Source organism: Anabrus simplex, chromosome 4, assembly GCF_040414725.1.
Source record: "Anabrus simplex isolate iqAnaSimp1 chromosome 4, ASM4041472v1, whole genome shotgun sequence".
NCBI classification, from domain to species: domain Eukaryota; kingdom Metazoa; phylum Arthropoda; class Insecta; order Orthoptera; family Tettigoniidae; genus Anabrus; species Anabrus simplex.
In genome coordinates, this window is record NC_090268.1 from 39,837,631 (window position 1) to 39,860,867 (window position 23,237).

A 23,237-nucleotide genomic window follows, 5' to 3' on the forward strand; every position below is an offset into this window, starting at 1 on the left:
TGAGGGTCATTTCTTACATTAGATTACCGAAATCGCACTGAGGTAACCTTCTTTGATTCAAGGGATGAATCCATTTTCTATACCATTGTTTAGATCGCCTTTTCCCAGGAGCAAAGCAATAGATGTTTGAAGTAATATGAATTTTTCTACCACGTTGTTTGATTCCATCGAGGTATTACAATATAAAACTGCGAGATATTCCAAAACCCGACTTCCGTGCTAAATAACACGGCAGTGTTTTGATTGGCTGCTATGTACTCTTTACGTTAATGTTACGTTCCTCCATTGTGAATATCACAAATTTTACGGTTACGTTACGTCGTTAAGTTTACGGTTACGTTTGCATTGTGAATGGGGCCTTACACTAGTCAGTAACATCAATTTACAATGTGTACAGCTGGCAAAATGACATCCATGATAACTTATTTTCTTCTGATCCCTATGGTATAAGGCGTAGGGAATCTTTCATGTTCACGCATTTCTGGCTCTTTCTTTTGTCGATAGGCATCTTAATTCCTTGGAATTTTTCCTCTTCCAATTAGCAATTACTAGTACCATAGCGTTAAGCCTCACGATTTGACTTCAACAGGTCTTCCTTGGCCTCGACTTAATCCCTTTTGCCAGTACTGTACTTTGTTGCTTGGTGTCCGCATAGAACGGTCATCTTATTCTGCCTATTCCACTTCAGGTAACCATTTTTTCAGATTTTATTTGAATTGAAGCTATTTGCCACAGACTTGTGATCTGTGCTGTGGATACACATGCCTTTCAAAGCTATTACTGTATTATTATTATTATTCATCGGCGGATATAGAGTCAGCTTCGGCCAAACCGGTATTCACAACTGGACCATGGCTCTACAGTTCTGCGTTCGGGAGATGGAGAGGCTGGTTTCCACTATCGGCTGTGCTGAGAATTGTTTTTCCATTCTCCTGCACTAAGGTGAATGCCAGGACAGTTCCTAGTGTAGGCCACGGCCACCAACCCCCTCACCTTCTCCGAACCGAACCAAGTCTCCCTGGTCTGAGAGACGCGTTACCGTCCAGAAGCTTGGTGACTTCGTCGCTGCACAGTAGGGCTTACTTGAGTGTTAGTGGTACGATAGTTATTATTATTATTTGCCTGCACCTGAAAATGATGCGATATTTGTGAACTATCGTACACCTCTTGGTCAATGGGTTCTCAGAGGCCTATTGTTTGGATCCACAGGTTCCCTACAAAAGAACACAGCCACTGGCATTGAAACTTCAAAAATTTCTGTTTACGATAGAGAGAAAATCTTATTACATAAGAGATTCTCTGCAAATTATACAGTTTCGTATGTACTTGAAATCGTAATCTCCTTACGACGAATTTTTCAGAAAGGTATAATTTCAGTATTATAATTGTATAGGCTACTGTAGTAAGTTACGCATTCCGGACTTTTATGGTCGCCCTCACTGGAGGACGGATGATTTATATTTTAATAAATCTTACTTCTAGACTTATCACTTGTTTTCCGTTTTTGGCCGCTTATGGATATATTCGAGAGTTAATTTCGGCAGCAATGCCTATCCAGGTGATGTGAAAGTGTTCGTACGCTGTAGTCATAACCAAACACAAGGAAACAGAATGTAAGATGATGTACCGGAGTCCGGAAGCAGTGTCATGACCGCAGGGAAGTACCAAGCATGAGCCCTGTAAAGATACCACATACCACACATGACCCAGTGAAATTCGTGGCAGTTCATGATATCTTCAATAGGTGGCAGTGTGTCAACAATGTTCTATTATGGCTGCCATGAAGGCTATCCGATGTGTTGCGTAGGATTAATCAAGGTATTGTATAAAGTAAAATTTGTTTTGGAATGATATTTTATAGTGAGAATGACGTGATGCGTGATCGGAAATTTTTGGACATCCGGTTGGCATGATACGCTCGTTCATAGTCTCTCCTCTATAGTTTTGTCATCGTCCCAAGTGCGCTGTCTGAGAAAGTGATTTTCATTTATATTCGTGACAAGAGCAATGCCCCCCTTCTCTATCTTGGCATGAGAAGTGTATGACTTACCTTTTTCTTTTCTTTTCTTTTGCGTTGTGTAAAATGCCACTAAAATTATTTTATCGAGGTGTTATTGCGACCGACTTAGGAAAAGTGTGTACCCGATTTAAACAACTGAAGAGACACTTGAACCTTAGCTCGTTCTTAATTACTCACTAATCTTTTCAAAACCTACCTTCAAAGTGTATTTTTTGTAATTTAAAAATGATGGGAATAAAAGCACTGGTGCTAATTAGTAAGGTTATAAAACTAGTAAAATCGTATGTGATGTTATTTTTATTTATATTTTGATAAAATTAACTCTTTGATTGTCAACTTTGTTTCAGAATGCCAATACAGGTGCCACCGTGGACTGAGTTCCTGTCTTGTCCGGTGTGCTGCAATGAATTTGACGCCACATTGCGGAGTCCCATTAGTTTGGGTTGTGGGCATACGGTTTGTAAGACATGTCTTTCAAACCTCCATAGAAAGCAATGCCCTTTTGACCAGGTAAGCATTTTTCACAAGCTTTTACATAAGAAAGTAATAACGAACTGGGTTGTTTCATAATGTGCTGAAGGTTGCAGGATCTAATCCCTATCTTGTTGCTTGGTATTTACGAGTGTAAATACAAGAGGTTTGTATAGTAATATTTCTAAAAATGTTAATGTGTACCTCTTTAGGCCAAAATTCCAGCCCTTCCATGTCTTGAAAAAATTATAGCAATTCAAGATGTTGCTAGATATTATTGTGTGTTCAAATTACAATTACACCCTCATTCATACTAGGAACTGCTGCTTTTTTACATTGGGTTCTCTTTTATACAGGCCTGTCAGCAGATACAGTGTAGTAATACATTGTGCTCTATATGTGTTAGTCCTTGGTGATTAAATTAGAGGATGGTTGCCTTAAAACAATAATCACCACCACCTTTGACCTATTATATTTTTGATTTGTTGCACTCATAAATTCTTCTCTGAAGTTCATGTCCTGTCACAAGTATGTTACTCTCGTGACTGTACTCAATCTGGTAGAAATTCAGTACCGTAACTGTGCTCAATGTCTTATAACATTATAATGGATTTGAAATAGTACAAATGCCATGTGTTCACTGCGACAGCTTGGGGCCCATGCACCAGTCCCCAGAAATGCATTTACTTTTATAATCTAATAATAATGTAAATTAGCACGTGCCATTCTTCATTGCTCAAGTACGCAGTAGCGTTTCCATTGGCTGAGATACAATTGGCGTCATTCTCAGCAATCAAGTCAAATGCATTCCGTTACCAGTTGGCGCATGATAAGCATGCAACTAAATGCGAACTGTAATGAAACAATGTACAATACCAAAGAACAATAATTTTATGTTGAAATTACCTTAACCCTTTGGCACTCAGCCTATATGCAGGGGTTTGCTCAAAGGCACTCAAACTAATTTCTGTGATTTTTCCAAACAAATTTACTAAAAATAAACACGTAAAGAGTTTAACACATATTAAACTAAAATTAATCACACTAATACAGGGAAGTATGAGCATTTCAGAAATGAATACACCTAGGACGTATTGTTATTGGCAAAGCCAAAATAAATTATTAAATTTTGAAAATAAATTTAAAAAAATAAATTGTGGTTTTCAATGACAGAAAAATCAGACATTATTGCGTCTTCCATCTTTACTCTTAGACGTGAAAGAAAGAACATTTAATTCTGAATAATTTGATATCAATATGATGCGTGTGCTGCAATTCATTCATGAAGCAGGGCACAAAGTTATTCACTGTACACATAACTGTCATTGATGTCAGGTCCTCGCGGTCTGATGCACGGTGAGCAGCTGTGACTGTGTCACTAGTCACTTCCCTCATAATGGGAATCACTTTCGGCAAAAGAAGGTCATTAGTACTGTCTAAATCATCTGAAAATTCAAGGATATTGGCCTCATTCGGCCTTGAATATGGCCCAGACATTACGATAAAAGGATGACGCAACCACGTGCAGCAACGGAGTTATGAAAAGGAGTAAAATTATAGTTTGTGAAGTACAGCGAACACACGATATACCAAGGAAATGAAATAAACTCTAAACTAAACTCATAGCAAGATCAAATTGTTGTATTCATAAGCCAACCAAACAGATCCACGCACATCAAAAAACCACATTATAAACATTCAGGGTCAACAGATTTCATTTGTTGAAAATAAAAATATTTTGTAGGGCTGGTGGATATATCTGTAGAGTAAAACACAAATTCAACGCTTTAACGTATTGTCACGATCAACTGTTACGATTTAACAGCCACGCAAACGACCAAAATTCCTAAATAGGACAGAGCCGATGTATCGGCGCCGTGAGCTTCCTCGCCATAATCTCTCACGCCGATAGATCGGCGCGCTGAGTGTGAAAGGGTTAACATAGCGGAGAATAGAGCACCCTTACAGCCTTGGAAAATGTATGCACCTTTGTATTGTATTGAATAGGTAGACCTTGAAAGAATTTTAATTAATTTACTGTAGGCCTTCGTATCATAGCGGAAGTTTGTCTTGAAGAGGAATTCCTCCAAGTATCCTACGAAGTGAGCTTTATCCATGCCAAATTCTGGAATGGAGTACAACCCGTGTTTACGCCCCCAGACCCCCTGTTGCTTGATCACAGTCCAATGGTTTTTTTTTACTAGCTGGCTCTAACCAATCCAGACCAATGGTTTTGTCACTAGCCAGACTTAACCAATCCAGATCAATGGCTTTGTCACTAGCCTGAATAATAAATTAAACTTTTCACCATTGTCCAACATAGAATGCGCTGTTACACAGGAGAGATGTGTTCATTGTGATGTCTAGGAACCAACCGGGCCGCCCCCAAAAGTACATTTACATTTAGTAATAATATATTTTATTGCAGTCAATGGCCAAAAGAAATTTACATTAATAACACATTAGTCATCTTTGCAGAAGGCTGTTAGCGATTCGTGCCGACAAGTATAAATCGTAGCATGATAATGTTCACAGCTTTTACCATAACGTTCACATACACAGTCCGTGTCTGGTTGATGAAATTTCTTAGTTTTACATAGGTTAGTGTGTCATCAATAGAGCTCTCATTGGCTGAAATGGTGGAATCTCGATTGGTGGCGGAAAAATTAACAACCTGCGCTTTGCAGATGACATTTCCCTCATCGCTGGAAGTGAAGAGGAACTTTCTGACCTGCTTACAAGGGTGAAGAACACTAGTCTTCAGTATGGTCTAGAGATAAACATCAAAAAGACCAAATTAATGGTAGTTGATCGGCAAGGTCAAATCCAACTTACAGGATGCCTGAAGGACCTGGATATAGTAAAGGAATTTGTATACCTGGGATCAGTTATCAATGACATGGGAAGCTGTGATAAAGAGGTAAAAAGACGTATTGTCTTAGGTCGTGCTGCAATGGTTAAACTTACTAAGATCATACAGAACCGGGCAATATCAAAAGCTACGAAAATGCACTTGGTAGAATTACTAGTGTTCTCCATCGTTTTGTACGGCTGTGAGACCTGGACTGTGAATGCTAAAGACAAAAAGCACATTGATGCCTTTGAGATGTGGTGTTGGTGGAGAATGCTACGTGTACCCTGGACAGAAAGAAGAGCTAATGTTTCCATTCTGGATGAACTCTGCGTCAAGAAACATCTATCGTCCCGTGTGAGTGAGTGTTACCTCCAGTTCCTTCGCCACATTTTCAGATGAGGCGGAGAGAACTCGGAAAAGATTATTTTATTGGAATAATAACAATAAGTTAATTTATTAATTTGACCACCTAATCAATACAATAAGTCTTGTCTTTGTTGATTTACATTGACATGTTAACTAAAATGGTACATGTTTCGCCTTGTATATAAGCATCATCAGCCATTGCCTTAACCTTGAAATAAAATGAGGCACCTGATTTACATATGAATAAAATAAAACAAATTTATAAAAAGCTTTGAAGAGACTTGAACTAAAATTAACATATGGTAAAAGACAAGTACAATGTTGGTTTTATAAAGATATTGCAATGAGTGAGGAGTTTACAATTGGTGAAAGTATTTGCGATATTGACATTAGAAGGCTTCTTCTTCTTCTTCTTTTATGACCACATAGGATCACTTTAGTCAGTCCGTCGTTCAGGTCTCTTTGAAGGGATTGTTCGGGCTTTGCGGTCCTCCCAGTACTTCTTCAGACGCTCTGATCTTCGTGCCCTTTCCTCAGTTGAAAATGTGCGTGTTGTTGGTTTGTTTTGTGTAAGGGTAAAGCGGAGGTTGGTATTCTTGAGTTTTGTATTCAATTTTTTTATAAGGCTACTATTATAAGTAAAATGAACAAAGCAACAGTCTGTTATAAACAAGTGGTAAGATTGCTATAAAATTATGTTGAGCGATCAGCGGTTACAATTAGACAAAGATGAGAATGACGATCAAAATCGTATTTATTCAAAAAATAATGTTGAATAAAATAATTAACACCACACTTCTGGTTTCCTTTTACAGAATTCAACTGTTACATTGCCTTTTCGACTAGAATGTCAATAAACCCATATTCTTAACGTTTTAGCATCGCATCAAATTGAGATGGTCCATAGAGGTTCAATTTAATCATCATCAACTTTCAACTACAACTTCATATTTTTTCATCAAAGTGAACCACAACTTCACCATATGCCATTGACTTTCGACTTTTATCTCATGTAAACAAATAATTACAGGTCACTTGACCATCCTTCGACATTATTTTATTCCAATCAAATGTCATTAATACGGATCAAAAATGATATTTATCACATGTAAGATTATTTTACAAGGTAAAATCAATGGCAGTAGACCACGAGGAAGAACAGTAAGTAGATGGATAGATCAGGCGAAGAAGATCACTGATCTACCACTTCAGATCATATTAAAGAAATGTGAAAACCGCTCGGGATGGAGACATCTCATCAAGGTTGCAACACGGAAATTATAGAGTTATGAGGTCACGACCTCCCCCTGTGGGTGAGGGTGGTAGAATAACACCCACGGTATCCCCTGCCTGTCGTAAGAGGTGACTAAAAGGAGCCCAATGGGCTCTGAACATCGGAGCGTGGGTTGGCAACCATTGGGCCCTCAGCTGAGTCCTAGCGTTGCTTCCACTTACTTGTGCCAGGCTCTTCACTTTATCTATCCTATCCGACCTCCCTTGGTCAACTTTTGTTCTTTTCAGACCCTGATGGTGTTATGTATGGAAGCCTAGGGAGTCTCATTTTCATGCCTTTTATGGCCCTTGTCTTCCTTTGGCCGATACCTTCATTTTTCAAAGTGTTGGACCCCTTCCATTTTTCTCTCTGATTAGTGTTATGTAGAGGATGGTTACCTAGTTGTACTTCCTCTTAAAACAATAATCACCACCACCTGAGGTCATGACGCTCAGTAATGAGCATAACGACTAATGATGATGATGATGATGATGATGATGATAAAATCCATGTATTGCAAAGTGTGTAACCAAGTGGCTGAGTTCATATCCTCCTCTTTGCCAGTCTTTGTAAATCATTGTGTCCGTTGAGTAAAATTTGCTCTATATGTCTCTCTTCTTTGCTCTTAATTTCTGTGTGAACTGTAGATATGTTGGTGTAGTTGGTAGCAGTAGGTGATAACAGAGGTCCTCTACGTAGAAAGGTTCACGAGTTAACTCATACGCAAGCCTTGAAGGCGTATACTTCGAAACACACACTGTATTTTTCAGAAAAGTAGCTTTCACTTTTTCTAGTTGCTTGAACTGCTTCATTTTTAGATGTGGCAGTACAATTTCTAATCCATAGGTGATCACGGGTGAGACTTTGAGGTCAAATAATTTCAGGGCTGTTTTCATAGACAACTTATTCAAATTCTGTATGTCGTTGAGAGCCATCTACATTTTCGTTTATACCCTAATAAGGAACATCACCCGCCTTTGTACTTTGCTGAAGTAGCTACTAGCATTCCTATTGGCCAACGTGAGAAGGGATACGTCATTCCCATCAATGATGATAATTAGATTGCGTTACCAACCTCTGTAGAATAAAAGCACAAGTAAATAGAACATGTAAAGGAAACAATGTGAAATACAGAACGGCAAATATTCGCAGGGATGTGTCATATCAAATGCACTGCACTCGCTCACACGGAATGTTCTGCTATCGCCCTAGGCGCTGTTACCTCCCTACAGAATGCTAAAGACCTAAAAGCCGCTTCATGGCTCTATCCTTGGGGCTTACGTTCCAAGACCCCCTTTGCTTGGTCACAATCTAGTGGTTTTGTCACTTGCCAGTCCTAACCAGTCCAAACCAATGGTTTTATCACTAACTGGACCTAACCAATCCTGATCAATCACTTTGTCATCATCAATGTCCCACTCCAGTTGTCTGGGTGTGGTTAACAAGCCTTCTCCACTCCTTTCTGTCCTTCCTCTTTTCCTGCTCCATTACTTCCACCACATCCAATCCAGCTTCTCTAATGTCCTTCCAGATCTGATCCATCCCTTCTTCTCAGGCTTCCAACTGGTTTCTTTCTCTTAACTTCGCTTTCCAATTCCCTTCTTGCTACCCGTTCCTTTCCCATTCTTTTTACATGCCCGAACCATCTCAGCCTTGCTTTCTGTATGTTCTGTACTAACGGTTCTATATTTAGCTCTTCTCTGATTTTAATATTTTGAATCCTGTCTCTTCTTGTCTTAAAAATTGTTCTTAAAAATTTCATTTATTCTGCTTGGATCTTACTATCATGTCTTTTATTAGTTACTAGTGTTTCTAGTCCGTATGTTACAATTGGTATGAAATACTGTGTATATGATGTTAATTTTGTTCTCGTGGGTACTTTGTCATCCCAGAAAAGCTCTCTGACTTGATGATAAAATGTTGTACCTTTACTTAGTCTGTTATTAATTTCAGGGTTGGTTACATTTCTTCCATTAATAATGCTACCCTGATATGTAAATTGTTCTACATTCCCTAACCGTTCTCCATCTATGTTCGCTTGGCTCCTCTTTTTCTCTTTTCCACAGTGCATGACTACAGTTTTCTTTTTACTGATTATCAATACACTGACCTGAAATTATAAATTCAGCTTTTCACCACTGCCCAACATAGAATGTGCTGCTATCACCCTACAAAATGCTAGAGAACTGAAAGCCCTTCGGAGCCCTAACCTGGGGCTTTCACCCCCAGCCCCCCTTTGCTTGGTCGCAGTCTAATGGTTTTGTCACTAGCCAGAATGATAAATAAATTCATCTACATATTGATCTTAGTTCCAAAGTAAACGGGTTGGCAGCATTGTTGACCGCCTGGCCACGTCGTCTGCGAGAAGGCCGCGAAAAATAAACAAATGAGTCATTCTGTGTGTAGCTGAATGTAATGGTGGCATGGCACCAAGATTAATATTGTCATAATGGTCAGTTATTTTATCATTACAACATTAACATTATAGTAATACACTGACTGAGCAAATATCATGGGATAGTCACCTAATAGCGTGTGAGGCCTCCTTTGGCCCTGCGAACTGCAGTGAGATGCCGTGGAAGTGAGTTCACAAGTCCCTGGTAGTCCTCTGGACGCAACTGACACCAAATCGTTTGCAGAGCAGTTGCCAATGCTGGTCTGTTCGTGGGTGCAGGATCCATGGCACGGAGCCTGCGTTCCAGCCCAGATATGCTTGATAGGGTTCATATCGGGGCTCTTGAGTGGCCATAGCAGTCATTGGACCTCCGCTGCATGTTCCCGGAACTATTCCCGGGTGACGTGGGAGCGATGTAGCGGCTCGTTATCATCTTGAAACACCACAGAACCGTCTGGGCGCTGGAAGGCCAAAACTGGGTGGAGATGGTCTCTGAGCAGCTCAATATACTGCGTACCATTCAAAGTCTCTTCCAGAACAACTAGGGGGCCCATTCCATACCAGGAAAATGCACCCCAGACCATAACAGAGACACCAGCCATGGACTACACCTTCGAGGCAGGCGGGATCCATCGCTTCATGTGGTCTGCGCCATACATGGTGCCTCCCATCGGCATGGTGCAATTGAAATCGTGATTCGTCCGACCATATCACATTACGCCATTGTTCCAGTGTCCTTCCCTGGTGACTGGCCACAAATGCGCGTCGTTGTGCCCGATGACGTTGGGTTAACAGTGGCACCCGTGTGCGGTGCCAGCTTCCATACTCCATAGAACCCATGTTCCTACGGATTGTCCACTGGGAGACGTGTCTAGCACGGCCTGTGTTGAATTGAGCCGTGATTTGTTGCCCGTTTGTCACTATTGACAATCCGCCTCAGATGTCGCCGGTCACAGTCATTGAGGGTGGCTGGAAGGCCAGTCATTCGTCTGTTGTGGATGGTGACACCCGCATTCAACCATTCACGATACACCCTGGACACGGTTGATCGTGTGAAGCCAAATTCCCGCACCACTTCCGAAATTGTTCTTCCCATCCGTCGGGCACCAACCACCATACCCCGTTTGAACGGTGTTAGCTCACGACGATGTTCCATGTTAAACCTGTCACATGCACAGCCACTGCTCACAAGGTCTCCTATACAACTGCCACTGGCACAGGGGGCGTGTGGTGCGCAGACAACACACCTGCGCATCAGTGCTCCGCTATCCCATGACATTTGCTCAGTCAGTGTTGTTTCGACCAACTTAGGCTATCATCAGCTACAAATATTTGAAAATTGGCGCGATAAAACATTAAAATACACTAAAACATCTAAAACTGAAGAGAACACAGTACATGTTTTCCCTCTGATTAGTGTTTTATATAGATGATGGTTGCCTAGTTGTCTTCTTCTCCTTCGTTTTGCCTCATGACTGAGGCGTCGTGACTATCATAATATTCAGCCCTCTAGCCGATGAACCTTACTCTGCCATTCTTCCCTATGTAAAGCTTTCAATGTGGTTGCTCTGAGAGAACTCTGTAGGGGGCCGTTCACCATGTCAATCCATCACGTTGGTACTCGTCCTCGTCTGGTTTCCTGGACTTTGCCCTCAACAATCAGTTTTTGAAGACGACCATTTCGGCTCGTACAATCCGCTGAGAGACCTTACACGATAGACAAACTTTTATCTGAAGTTGGTTCAGGATTGATGTGTTCGTGCGATGAGCTGTCCAAGGAATCCACAACATTTTCCTCTTAAAACAATAATCACCACCACCACGTCTCATAGTATTTTGTTACAGAAATATGTTGGATAACCAGATACTATTTTTTAAAGTACAGTCTTAATCTTGCTTGGCCTTGTGGTGAAAGCTATACTTAGAAAACTCTCAAAATTTAGTTGAGGGGCATCTATAGAATGTTACTGTAAGAAGTAGTGGCCCAGAAGTTGTTGATACAGATCGGATGTGTTGAGAATAAATGTCTGGAAATAAAAAAGGAAAAGTGAACTGTTGTGATTGAATGAAGGGCCTAAAAAGATGTGTATAATGAGAATTTAATCCCCCTCCCCTCCCAGCTTCAAGAGTGTCTTTCGTGAACAAAGAAAATTTCTTTTCTAAAACCAAAAACTTTGTTACTGAAAATTCATTCACTATAATCAAAAAGGATCCTACTTTTATAATACAGCATAATCTTAAACAAGTTCTCAAGAATATTTCATTTTTATTAAGTGATCAAGAACTCTCAAAACTCACCAACATGAATCCAGGACTCCTGAAAGCTAAAGCACTCCCTAAAGTCCACAAAGCTAGAACCCCTAGGAGACAAATTATCAATTTTAGGCCTAGCCCATTTATAAAATTTCTCAATTCATATAACGATTTTTAAAGAATTATTTCTTTCTAGCAAAAAAATCATAAGAAATACTATAGAATTATATAATAATGTAAAAGATATCAAAATCCTATCATACCATACTCTCCACTCTTTCATCATAGTCAACATGTTCCCCAGCATTCCCATGAATGATTTAGTAGGTATAATTTAAAGAAATATAGTAAATTGATCCAACCCAATATCAAAGAACTTGAAATTAATGTTGCACAACAACTATTTCAGTTTTGACAACATTATTTATCACCAAAACTGTTTGACCATGGGCTCTCCAACTTCGGGGATTTTATTGCACATTTATTTAGACAATCTTGAATATGATAAAATTATTAACAATACTAACATCAATGACATAAGCTATCGAGCCAGAAATGTCAACGTTTTTGTCATTTTAGGTCTGAAAGAAGATTCCACCTTCCAATACATAAATTAATTAGCTAACCTATGAATTATTACATATGTTTAGCTTAATGTCTTGTCGTCTATATTAGTACGGTACGTTGCGTCCATTTTTGGAACATCTTTAGCTAAGACAAAAAAGTATACATTATGAAATTTAGAAAGATCTTATAATCTTAGGCCAGTGTCCCTTGGAAATGGATATTCAACTGCTTATTTTGTAATTGAAGACTGCCTTAAGAACTTAACAGCGACTTGGAAACATAGGATAGAATATTTAGCATATTGAGTCTGTACATAGACTCTTGACAGTAAAAACTGAGATTTTATTCTTACACTTGTTAATATCCATTCTTCTTCTTGGGGCCTCTAAATATTAGTTCCCAATTAGTGTCAACCTCTAAGTTCTTTTGCTACCATGTTTTTCCTTCATTCCCACCTAGATATACAGTACCTGCTCTCTTCACAAAGCTGCAGGTTGTTCTTATTGGGTCTTCTTGGTTTTTTCTCTCTCTTCCCCTGGTAGTTCTAGAGTGGAGAGTCTGATTCTACCCAGCGCCTCACATTCGAAAAGTGTGTGCTCAGCTGATTCCTCTGCTTCATTGCATTTTCTACATATATTGTCTCTTATTATTCCAATTCTATGTAGGTGTTTTTTCAGATGGCAGTGTCCTGTCAATAGTCCTACTACCCATCTTATATTTTCTCTGCTGAGTTTCAACAGTTCTTTAGTATGCTTCTTGTTTGGTCCTTTTATCAGTTCCTTTGCAAGCCTGCATCCTGGAGTATTTTTCCAGTTCTCCATTTGTTTCTTTTGTACCCATTTTCATATGTAGTTCCGGGCTTGTCCATAGGAAATCCCACATGCAGGTTCTGGGCCTACAAAATATGTTTTTGCCCCTTTCCTGGCCAGTTTATCTGCCTTTTCATTTCCTTCTATACCTGCATGCCCTGGTACCCATATTATTTTGACAGCGTTGTTCTTTGAGAGCTTCAGGAGAAGTGAATGACAATATCAGACAATTGTGGATATTATCCGGACTGCTTCTAGTGCCTTAATGGCCACTTGGCTGTCCGTAAAAATGAAAATGCTCTTATTCCTATAGTTCATTTTCAGATTTTCTTCAAGACATGTTGTGTTAGCTATCAGTTCAGCTTGAAAGACTGTAGTGTGTTTGCCCAGGCTCATCTGGATTGATCTTTCAGGTCTTCCCCCCTCTGTTGATCCCTCCTCCTGTGCCATCCACAGTCTTTGAGCCATCAGTCCACCACACTACATCTTCTTTTTCAGTATTCCATTTGTTGATATCCCAGTCTTCTTTTTTTTAATTTTTTTTTTTATCTGGGTCTCAAACGGTTTTTCAGAGTTGTACTTTGGTATCATGTGATCAGAAGGCATGTGTAGAACTTCCTCTGTTATTACTCTGTTAATTTTACAGTGTCCTAGATTGGATCTCTGTGCATTTCAGCACTCGGATTGTGCCACTCTATATGAACTCATTCTAGCCTGTCCTTTTATGAAATTGCATAGTGATGGGTGGTCTAATAAAGTATTGAAGGCTTCTGTTAGCATAGTTCTCATAGCCCCAGTTATGGCTATGCATGCTATTCTGTGTAGGCTATCCAGTCTACTTCTGACTTTTCCTTGACTTACTTTCTGCCACCAGATGATTGCAGCATAGGCCATCGACGGTCTAATGATCATTGTGTATATCCACATTACCATTGATGGTCTTAGGCCCCACGTCTTCCCGACTGCTCTTTTACATCCATACAGCAAGTTCTTGGCCCGGGTTATGTTCCTTTCTAAATGTGGATTCCAGGTTAGATTTTTATCTAACACTACACCTAGGTGCAATGCTTGTTCTTCCATATATATTGATCCTGCTGGTGGGGGAGATCCTATTCTTTAATATATATATATCTTGTCCAAATAGCTTCAGTGATCTCTCTCCCTTTGATTTTCTTCTTGTAAAAGGGACCAGAGTTATCTTATTCGGGTTGACTGATAGTTATTCTTCCCGACACCAGTTTTCCATAAGGTTAAGTGATCTTTGCATGAGGTCCTGGATAACACTCATCACCTTACCTCGTACCACAATCACTAGGTCATCTGCGTATCCTTGTGTATAAAAACCTTGTTCGTTGAGCATAGCTATGATTTTGTTCACCACGTGGTTCCACAGCAGAGGCGAAAGGACTCCTCTCTGAGCACAGCCTTGGGTGGCCCTAACTGTCAGCATTTCTTCAAACGGTTGCTTTTATCTTCCTTCCGTCTAATATGGATTCAATCCATTTGACGACTGTTTTACTCACCTTGCTCTTTTCCGGTGCTTTGATCATAGATTCATAGGTTGTATTGCTGAGGCTCCTTCTACATCTAGAAATGCCGCCACACAGATCAGTACCATTGCTCCACTTTCCAGCCTTGGTGACTCAAGGAAGCCTGGCAGACATCTGTCTGACAGTGGCTTCATTTGTGCTATCAGAGCAGATGACAATTCAGTCGCGTCTTCCTCCTTGAGTTTTCTATCTGGAAAGGTTTTGGGTATTATTGCGACCTTAACTGAGGATAGTCTTTCCGAAAAGGACATGACCTTTTGTTCCTTCTGTTTCCTGGAGGGTGGTTTTGTAGCCGAACTTGATGGCGTGCTTTCCTCTGACCGTGGCCCTTTGGGCGTAGTTGTTGGCATTTAAACCTAGGAATTTCATTTTTGTCCGTATTGAACTGAGAAAGGATGATAGGAAAAACTTAAAACGGTTGTTGGCATAGCGTCTTACTGATCCCTGTTCCTTGGCTTCTTCTCCACCCAAGTCCCAGCCGCTATCTTGGCTTCTTTCCTCACCTTTTTTTCTTTGTACTAGGCACTTGTGCGAGGTGGTCTATCTATATGCATCCTATTTAGTTTCAGTGCCGATATCTTCAGGTCTTTCTCAGTGAAATCTCCTGTTTCCTTTTGTCCAAAAGTCTGCTTTCCTGTTACTTCTTCTGTTTCTTCTTCAAATTTGGATTTAGCCTGTCCTACAGGGACTTCTATCTCCATATTCTCCTCTTGGGCTTGCCACTGGACCTGCTCTTCTGGAGCTTCCATAGCTTCCCTTGGTATTTGTTTATGTGGTTCATTTGGAATGTCCATGGTTCCATATGATGTAGGGTTTTTGTCCCTTCTAGGGTCCTGAGCAGCGTTCTCACCGTCCGTGATGAGGCATTCCGCCAGACATTGTCCTCCCGCAACTCAGGCTCTCCGTCCATCCAGCAGTCCGCTCCTGGCCCGAACCCGACCAGGTTTGTTCCACCTTCAGTAGACCAACTCGCGTGGTTCCCACTTGGCATTACCATGACTGAGTTCACAGCCATGGGTTCCCCCTGGTTTGGTTTGCCCCGTTCCCAACCCGCGGCTCGTTCAGGCTACGTAAGGCAAAGTGATGTGTTGGTTCCAGTACATCGCAGTGAAATTTCACCTCAGTCACCAGCACCCACTTCACATGAACCACCCTATCACCCATGCGGAGGTAAAATGGATGCCTCTCTAGCATATGTGGCCGACGTTTCCACTTCCAAGCCTTGGCTTGGGCTAGTAACAATCACACTGCCTCAAGACGTTCCCTTTACTGCTCTTCTCTCATTCATTCTTATATTGAGTGTGTATACCATAGCTGACCTTCGAATTATCACATTTTTCTTTCAAATTCTCCTCACCTCATCCAAATGGATGGACGTTTCAACAGAAGTTATTAATTCTTCACTCAGAATTTTGGAGGGAGCAACAGCAGAATTAAAACTCCTGCTAGAGCTACAGTTGTTTGCTGTCCAGATTTATTTGAACTTCGGTACTGATGTAGAACTGTCCAATGCATTTCTTCCTATTTAGCTTTCATGGTAGCAGCAGTGTTGATGCTAGCATTATCACGAAGAAGTAGAACACTACAGATTGTAATTTTGAGTTATTTGGAATTTGCCCAAACAGTTTGCATCTTGAGTTGAAAATTGACATGCACAACTCAAAATGTTCTGTGGCATAAAACTGGTTCTTGGAACAACAAGGATGAGAAGTTACTGTCTATCCTTTACTAACTTGTGTCACTTGTGTATTCGAGGCTTCTAAGGTATGTCAATATCGTATTGTGCATGCAATCTTCACAAGATTTTTTCAAAGTTAACATTTTCGCGTACTATAACTGAATAAGTATGCATTGTGCAACTGATACTTGTATATCCTGTTCTCTCATTATTTTAACAATAAGAGAAGTGATTGCATAAGCAAGCATGGAGTTTAGAGTGTCAGTTTTGATTCATTGTGGGAGTATTGTTTATCACAGAGTATACTGTGGAACAAAAATATACCAGTGAGGGCTTAAATAATAGTATAAGCTACCAAGATACACAACATTGCCATTAATGACCAGACACACCCTGAAAGAACAGTAGACTGATCACATACGCCAGGCCATTCCAAGTGGGCAGTCCCTGCGCTTGGCCCAGAGCCCTGAAGAAGAGTGATAGTGAATGGGAAAGAGTCAGAAGGTAGTGAGGTGTATGGATGGCACATTTTATGAGGCATAGAAAGAAGTCGAGATTCAGAAATATCAGCTTTTAAAAAGAAACTCAACAAAATAAAACTCCTATTTTTTCTGCATTTAGGATGACACCTGACATTTGATTTCACCAAAGTGCTGCCCGGAAAAATTGTTTCAACAGAATCAATGCGTAACCCCCTGCTTTTAGTACATCAGAAAAACATGATCTAGACTCATATTCAGGTTTTTGACTGAGAATATGTGTTTGCAAATTTATGTAGAGCCAACCATAGTAACTAATTTACATATCAGTGCGTGGATATGTAGAAAATCTTTTTATTCCAAGTTCTTATAAAATGCAAGGAGGCTGCCTGGAATATTTTAATTCCTCTTCTTCCTGGCCTTTTCCCAGTTACATGGGGTTGGCACTTTGAATTCATTTAACCTAGTTTTATGGGTGGATGCCTTTCCTGATGTCAACCTTATGTAGGAGGATGTATTCACTATTGCTTGCTTTTGTGGTGATGTGTCATGTGATATTTTGTATGTATTTGAAGATGTGTACTAGGACAAACACTAACTTCCAGCCTCCCCAGCAAGAAGAATCGACCAAATATCATTGAAATCCTTGACCTGGCTGGAAATTGAACCTGGGGCCCTCTGACCCAAAGGACAGTATGCTGACCATTGAGTTGAAGCGCTGAACAACATTGTAATACCTTTATTTTAAAATTGTGTTACAATGAAGCCTTATCAGTTCGCTTTGAAATATGACTGAAGCCTGGTCAAAATTTGCAGACCGGGCGAGTTGGCCATGCGGTTAGGGGCGTGCAGCTGTGAGCTCGCATTTGGGAGATAGTAGGTTCGAATCCCACTGTCGGCAGCCCTGAAGATGGTTTTCCGTGGTTTCCCCATTTTAATTAAGACCACGGCCGCTTCCTTCCTATTCCTAGGCCGTTCCTGTCCCGTCGTTGCCATAAGACCTATATGTGTTGATGCAACATAAATCAAATAGCAAAAAAAAAAAAAAAAAAAAAAAAAAGGGCACAGAAAAAGTGTCATAAAAAAGTTTAATTCGGGCAAAATTTCTTTGATATTTCTAAACCATTATCAAGTTGTTTAAGGGCTAAAGTTTAATTCAGGCAAAATTTCTTTGGCATTTCTCAACCATTATTAAGTCTAAGGGCTTAGTTACTCATAGTCACAGTTGGACAAGTCATATTTTAAAGATGGGAATTCTTAAAAAAAAAAAAAAAAAAAAAAAAAAAAAAAAAAAAAAAAAAAAAAGCACAGAAAAAGTGTCATAAAAAAGTTTAATTCGGGCAAAATTTCTTTGATATTTCTAAACCATTATCAAGTTGTTTAAGGGCTAAAGTTTAATTCAGGCAAAATTTATTTGGCATTTCTCAACCATTATTAAGTCTAAGGGCTTAGTTACTCATAGTCACAGTTGGACAAGTCATATTTTAAAGATGGGAATTCTTCAAAAAAAAAAAATATATATATCCTACAATTGTTTTCCAAACAGTGGAAGTTCCACTCAAAGCACCAATCAACAGATTTTACCTTGCAAACAAACGTATCACTCAAAAGGTTTGTAATGTTGAGTAAGAAGGCAAGGTCAGTAAACCAACGCGTGTTTTCTTACATCACCATAGCCCCAGAGAGAGAGAGAAAAAGAGAGAGAAGAGAGAGTGTGTGTGTGTGTGTGTGTGTGTGTGTGTGTGTGGGGGGGGGGGCGGGGGAAGTAGTGAAGGTCAGCTCTGCTCAGACATGGGACTGCATCAGGGTTCCGTAGTCCTTAATCGCCGAGATGAAATGGCCTGTCATTCCTGCCATTTGCCACTCAAGAATGTTGTGAACCTACATAAGGTGGTGAGTACTCAGGTGAAATATTTACTTGCTACAATAGTCAAAATGTTTGTACGACAGTAGCTCAGCGAGGCTGAATGGAGCTCGATTATCACTGCCCGCTGATTTGGTCATTCCATATATGAGATTTCTTGTGAATTTCAGGGTACCACATTCAGCAGTGAGTGATGTAGTGATGAAATGGAAACACCAGGCAGTTATTTAAAAAAACATCCTGAGCAGCATAGTGAAAACAGTTTACAGACAGGAACTGCCAGTGCCTTTGATGTGAGGTGTGGTCAGACTGACAGTACTCATACCATTCGCAAAGTGTTTGCACTTAGATTCCATGGGTGGATTGCAAAACATAAACGGAGTATCACTAAACTCTATGCCTACCACCGATTACAGTGGTGCAAAACACTAGAACAGTGAAGAATTGTGCTGCAGTGCACATTGTGGCAGTCTGATGAGTGTGTATGGACCTGGCAAGTACACTGCTGTCACTGTGAAATTAGGGCTTGTTGTCCACTGGTTTTAGTTCCTCAGACCATGAATTCCGAAGCCTATCAGGCAGTATTGTACAATTCTATGCTACGTTCCCTGTGTCAGCAATTTTGGAGCAGGTTCATTTTCATTTTCTGTTCTCCTTGACTTGATTCCATCCTATGAACATATAATAATTCATATATGGTGACTTCAACACAAATTTACTAAAACAGACATATGATGGAAGCCAACTACAAATTATATTTGAAAGCTACAATATGCACATGCTACCACTAAATTCCACAAACATGGTACATACTTTACTAAATCTCATTATTACTTCTAACCCTGATAAGGTGCTAGATTATGGGAAATTCTGTGTACTCTGTATTTCGACTAATGACCTTATTTATCTCTCATATTCTGATCGAACACCTAAATACCAATCACAGTACATAACTTATAGAGACATATGTAGAATCATGATGCTTATAACATGCCGTGGTATATCATTGAATCGTTAATGAGCATCGATTCAGAAGTTAAAATGATAAACAGTATGATTCTACAATGCTATGATATGCATGCCCCTCTTAAATGAGTAAAACCTTCCCGTCCAGCTGCCCCTTGACTCTCGGATGAAGTACTTTGATTGATGGCTCAGAGAGATGCTACATTTTGTCGATACAAAGGTAGTAACAAATCGGATGACCTCAAATTATACAAAATGCTAAATTAAAATATATACATCGGATGATGGAGTCAACGAACACTTCAATAACATGGAAACAGCTTAAATCCTTTGGCATGGGGAGGACCCGTCTTGTCAATGTCATCCTAAATCTTAATATAAAGTCATTTTGTCACTATAGGAGCAAAACAAACCTGCGATGAAATGCACATAAAGGTGCTCTCAAACTAGCAATAGAAGCTTTTAAGCTCATGCCAGTATCCATTACTGAAACAAAAGCTGCAATTAAATCAATTAGGTCCAAAACTATAGGGGCTGATGACATATCCATACTGCTTATACAAAAATATTTGGGTGCCCTGTTACAAGTTCTGACACACCTATGTAATTATTTTACCTTAAATACACAGTTTCCATTGATTTGGAAGAAAGCCTTGGTTCAGTGCATTCCTCAAATACAATCGCCTGCAGAAGAGAGTGGCTATCACCCCATTTGTATTCTAACAGCCCTCTCCAAAGTTTTTGAAGTGATAGCGCATAGATTATATTGTAATAATTGAACAGTAAGTCGGTGTCCAAGTGACGAAGTAAAATCGGTGATAAGGTTCTTCTTTATGTTGGAGACGTGTACATATGTTAATCTTGAAGATAAAATTAGAGATAAACAAGATTTTCTTAACGTATAGTTATCGGGGGAACTCTTGATAAAACAACCATAGTTGAAGTTGAGTTGCGGTTGGACTATTAAAATGAGTCGTATAGTCGATCGTGTCATATTTGACGTCCTCCCTTACGCCGTGTCGTTAACTGTTGCTGCTTCCCTCTCCGGCTTACGACTGTCCCCGAGCTGCCCCACTCACTCGCTTTTATACCTTCTGGAGGCATGCGTGTAAGTGGAGACAGCACAGGGAGGAAGCCCACAAGCCGAAGAAGGAAAGGCAGCGATGGGTCTCTCTGGCAAATGTCAGATGACACCCACCTGTGCTTTGTTAAAGAAATATACAAGAAATTCAACGTGGCCTAAAGGCATACAATAACATAATAAAAGTAATTACAATGCATAAGCTGAAAAAGAACAAGAAACAAGATACACTCACACACGATAAGGTTTCGTCTGGAGACGAACTTGTGACACTTGTTGAGTTCTTAGTTTCACCTTTGGCCTGACCCGATCTGGAGTGGTCAGTGGGTCCGGAAGACCAGTCAAAGACCGCTGGAAGATCCCCGGAGACGGTGGGGACGGGCACACTTGTTTGTTCGGGGAGTTCTTCCCTCCATCCCAGGTCACTATGTCGGTGCTTTGGCCGTCGCCCCTCGAGCGCCGCGGCCCCGTCCTCGTCCTCTTCCGCGGCTGACCGGTGCTGGGCGAGGCACTGGCTGGAAGGAGAAACCTTCCGGCATCCAGGCGAGGGTCTCTGCTGTGGCGTTGTCGAGTTGTATTGCTTGTGACCAACCCTTGTTGACTGCCACATATAAGAGGTTGGCCCTGGTGGCCAAGTAGCTCCTCTGGGCTCTGTCGAGATGAGACCAGGCCGACAGGCCCCACAGGACCGTGTCTATATCGTGCTTGTTGCGTCCGGATGGTGTCAGGAGAAACTGCTGCTGAAGATTCTTGGCAACGTGCATGACTTTGTTTGGATCTGGATCGGTCCACCCTGCTGTGAAGTCTTGTGCTCGGAGTTGTCGCCATTGGTCTTCCGGTGGAGCTGGTGTTGGAGGTCTATGATTGTGCTGTTGTGGAAGATTGTGTTCTTGTTGCTCCAGGACGGTCTGGTCGTGCTCGTCGTAGGTTTCCAGGGTGGTGAGGCATTGGTTGAAGGTCTGCTGTTGTATAGCTAGATCCTTGACTAGTTGACGGATTTCCTGGAGGACTTGCTTTACCGGGATATCCGTGGATGCTAAAGCCACATGAGGTTGGTATGAGGCTCCGTCTGTTTCTTCTTTACGTTCTGTTGAGCTGTCACGGCTTTGAAACTGGTCCTGGCCCTTTCTGGTCCTACGGGGGGGTCGATTTAGTCTCAGGGTATATGTCCTTAATACTGAATTGGTTGGATGACATAACCCTGCTCCGATGCGACTTGGCTAGCTGTCTGGTAATGTAGTCCAGATCCTAGCCTGGGATCAATTCGTGGCTGTTGTTGCTGCTTCCCTCTCTGGCTCATGACAGTTAACTGTCAGTTAACGACACGGCGTAAGGGAGGACGTTAAATACGACACAATTGACTATAAGACTCATTTCAACAGTCCAACCGCAACTCAACTTCAACTATGGTTGTTTTATCAAGAGTTCCCCCGATAACAATACGTTAAGAAATTCTTGTTTATCTCTAATTTTATCTTCAAGATTAACATATGTACACGTCTCCAACATAAAGAAGAACCTTATCGCTGATTTTACTTCGTCACTTGGACACTGACTTGTTGAAATTTTTAACCAACATGAATGAACATTTTATTTTATCATTATAACTATCAAATGTTTTAATTTTTGTGCCATTTTGTCAAATCTTTTAGATGAAGATGTTCCATAGTTGGAACGAAACATGTCCTAGAGATTAAGCTGGTTTATATTATGTAATTAATAAAACTATTATATAGAAATTGATAAGTATTGGAAAGTGGGAACCTACTTATAACTTAACCTTAGTTATACCGTTGGAGTTTACAATCGTCTTCGAATCATGGCTCTTAATATTTTAAGAGTACTGTGGAGTGTAGCCCATTATTTCATACCATAAGGTGTTTTCTTGCATTTGCTATCATTTTTACTGTGTTTCTTTTCTACTTCCATTTTCTGCTTTAATTTCTTGCTTCTGCCTTGCTCCTTTAGGCTTAAATAATATCATAAGTCCTCTTTATTATCTGAATACCTAAGACTCCTTATGCCGTGAATGATTTCAACCGGACTTCATACAGCATGAAACAACAAATACGTTCTCACCAGATACGTGTTTTCATAGGTACGGTAGCTTACCGTGTAGTATAGTAATGTGTTTTGCGTGAACGATGATGTTGTCTTTAGCGGCCATATTGATTTTCTGTGACACATTGTAAAAAATTATAGATTCGAGTTTGTGTGAATGGCTGCAGCCATCTTGTTCATTAATATTCAGCATTGATGATACATTATTCTGTTCACTGGTTTTCAAAGTAAAACGACTATTATGTGTGACAGTGTGACCATCTTGCGGAACTCAAACCAGTTGCACTTGCAGCTGTTACCATTAGTCTGTCACATCTTCTCATATGTACAGTCAACGTTTGTATCAAGTTAGGCCATCAATGTTTTTTTTAAAATGATTTTCTCTTGAATTGCTTCATTTTACGTTCATAACCATATCATCACTCCAGCACTAAAATGATAAACAGATCTGAATAAAACTACGACCATTCTAAATCAATTAGTGCGGCTATATTTGGTTATAATTCTTCATTTCATCATCGGCTATAGATTTGATAAAGAATGTCCAATA

The 23,237-nt window shown here is 40.3% G+C and overlaps 1 protein-coding gene across 1 annotated transcript in view; it reads left to right on the plus strand.

Moving 5' to 3' along the window:
• The first annotated feature begins 1,756 nt into the window (after positions 1-1,756).
• The window catches only part of roq (roquin), a 255,087-nt gene continuing 233,606 nt past the window's right edge, over positions 1,757-23,237 (plus strand). The window contains exons 1-2 of the mRNA XM_067145048.2: positions 1,757-1,818; positions 2,368-2,530. Coding sequence (XP_067001149.1) covers positions 2,369-2,530 — 162 coding nt within the window. The 5' untranslated portion in view covers positions 1,757-1,818; position 2,368. The remainder of the gene's footprint in view (positions 1,819-2,367; positions 2,531-23,237) is intronic.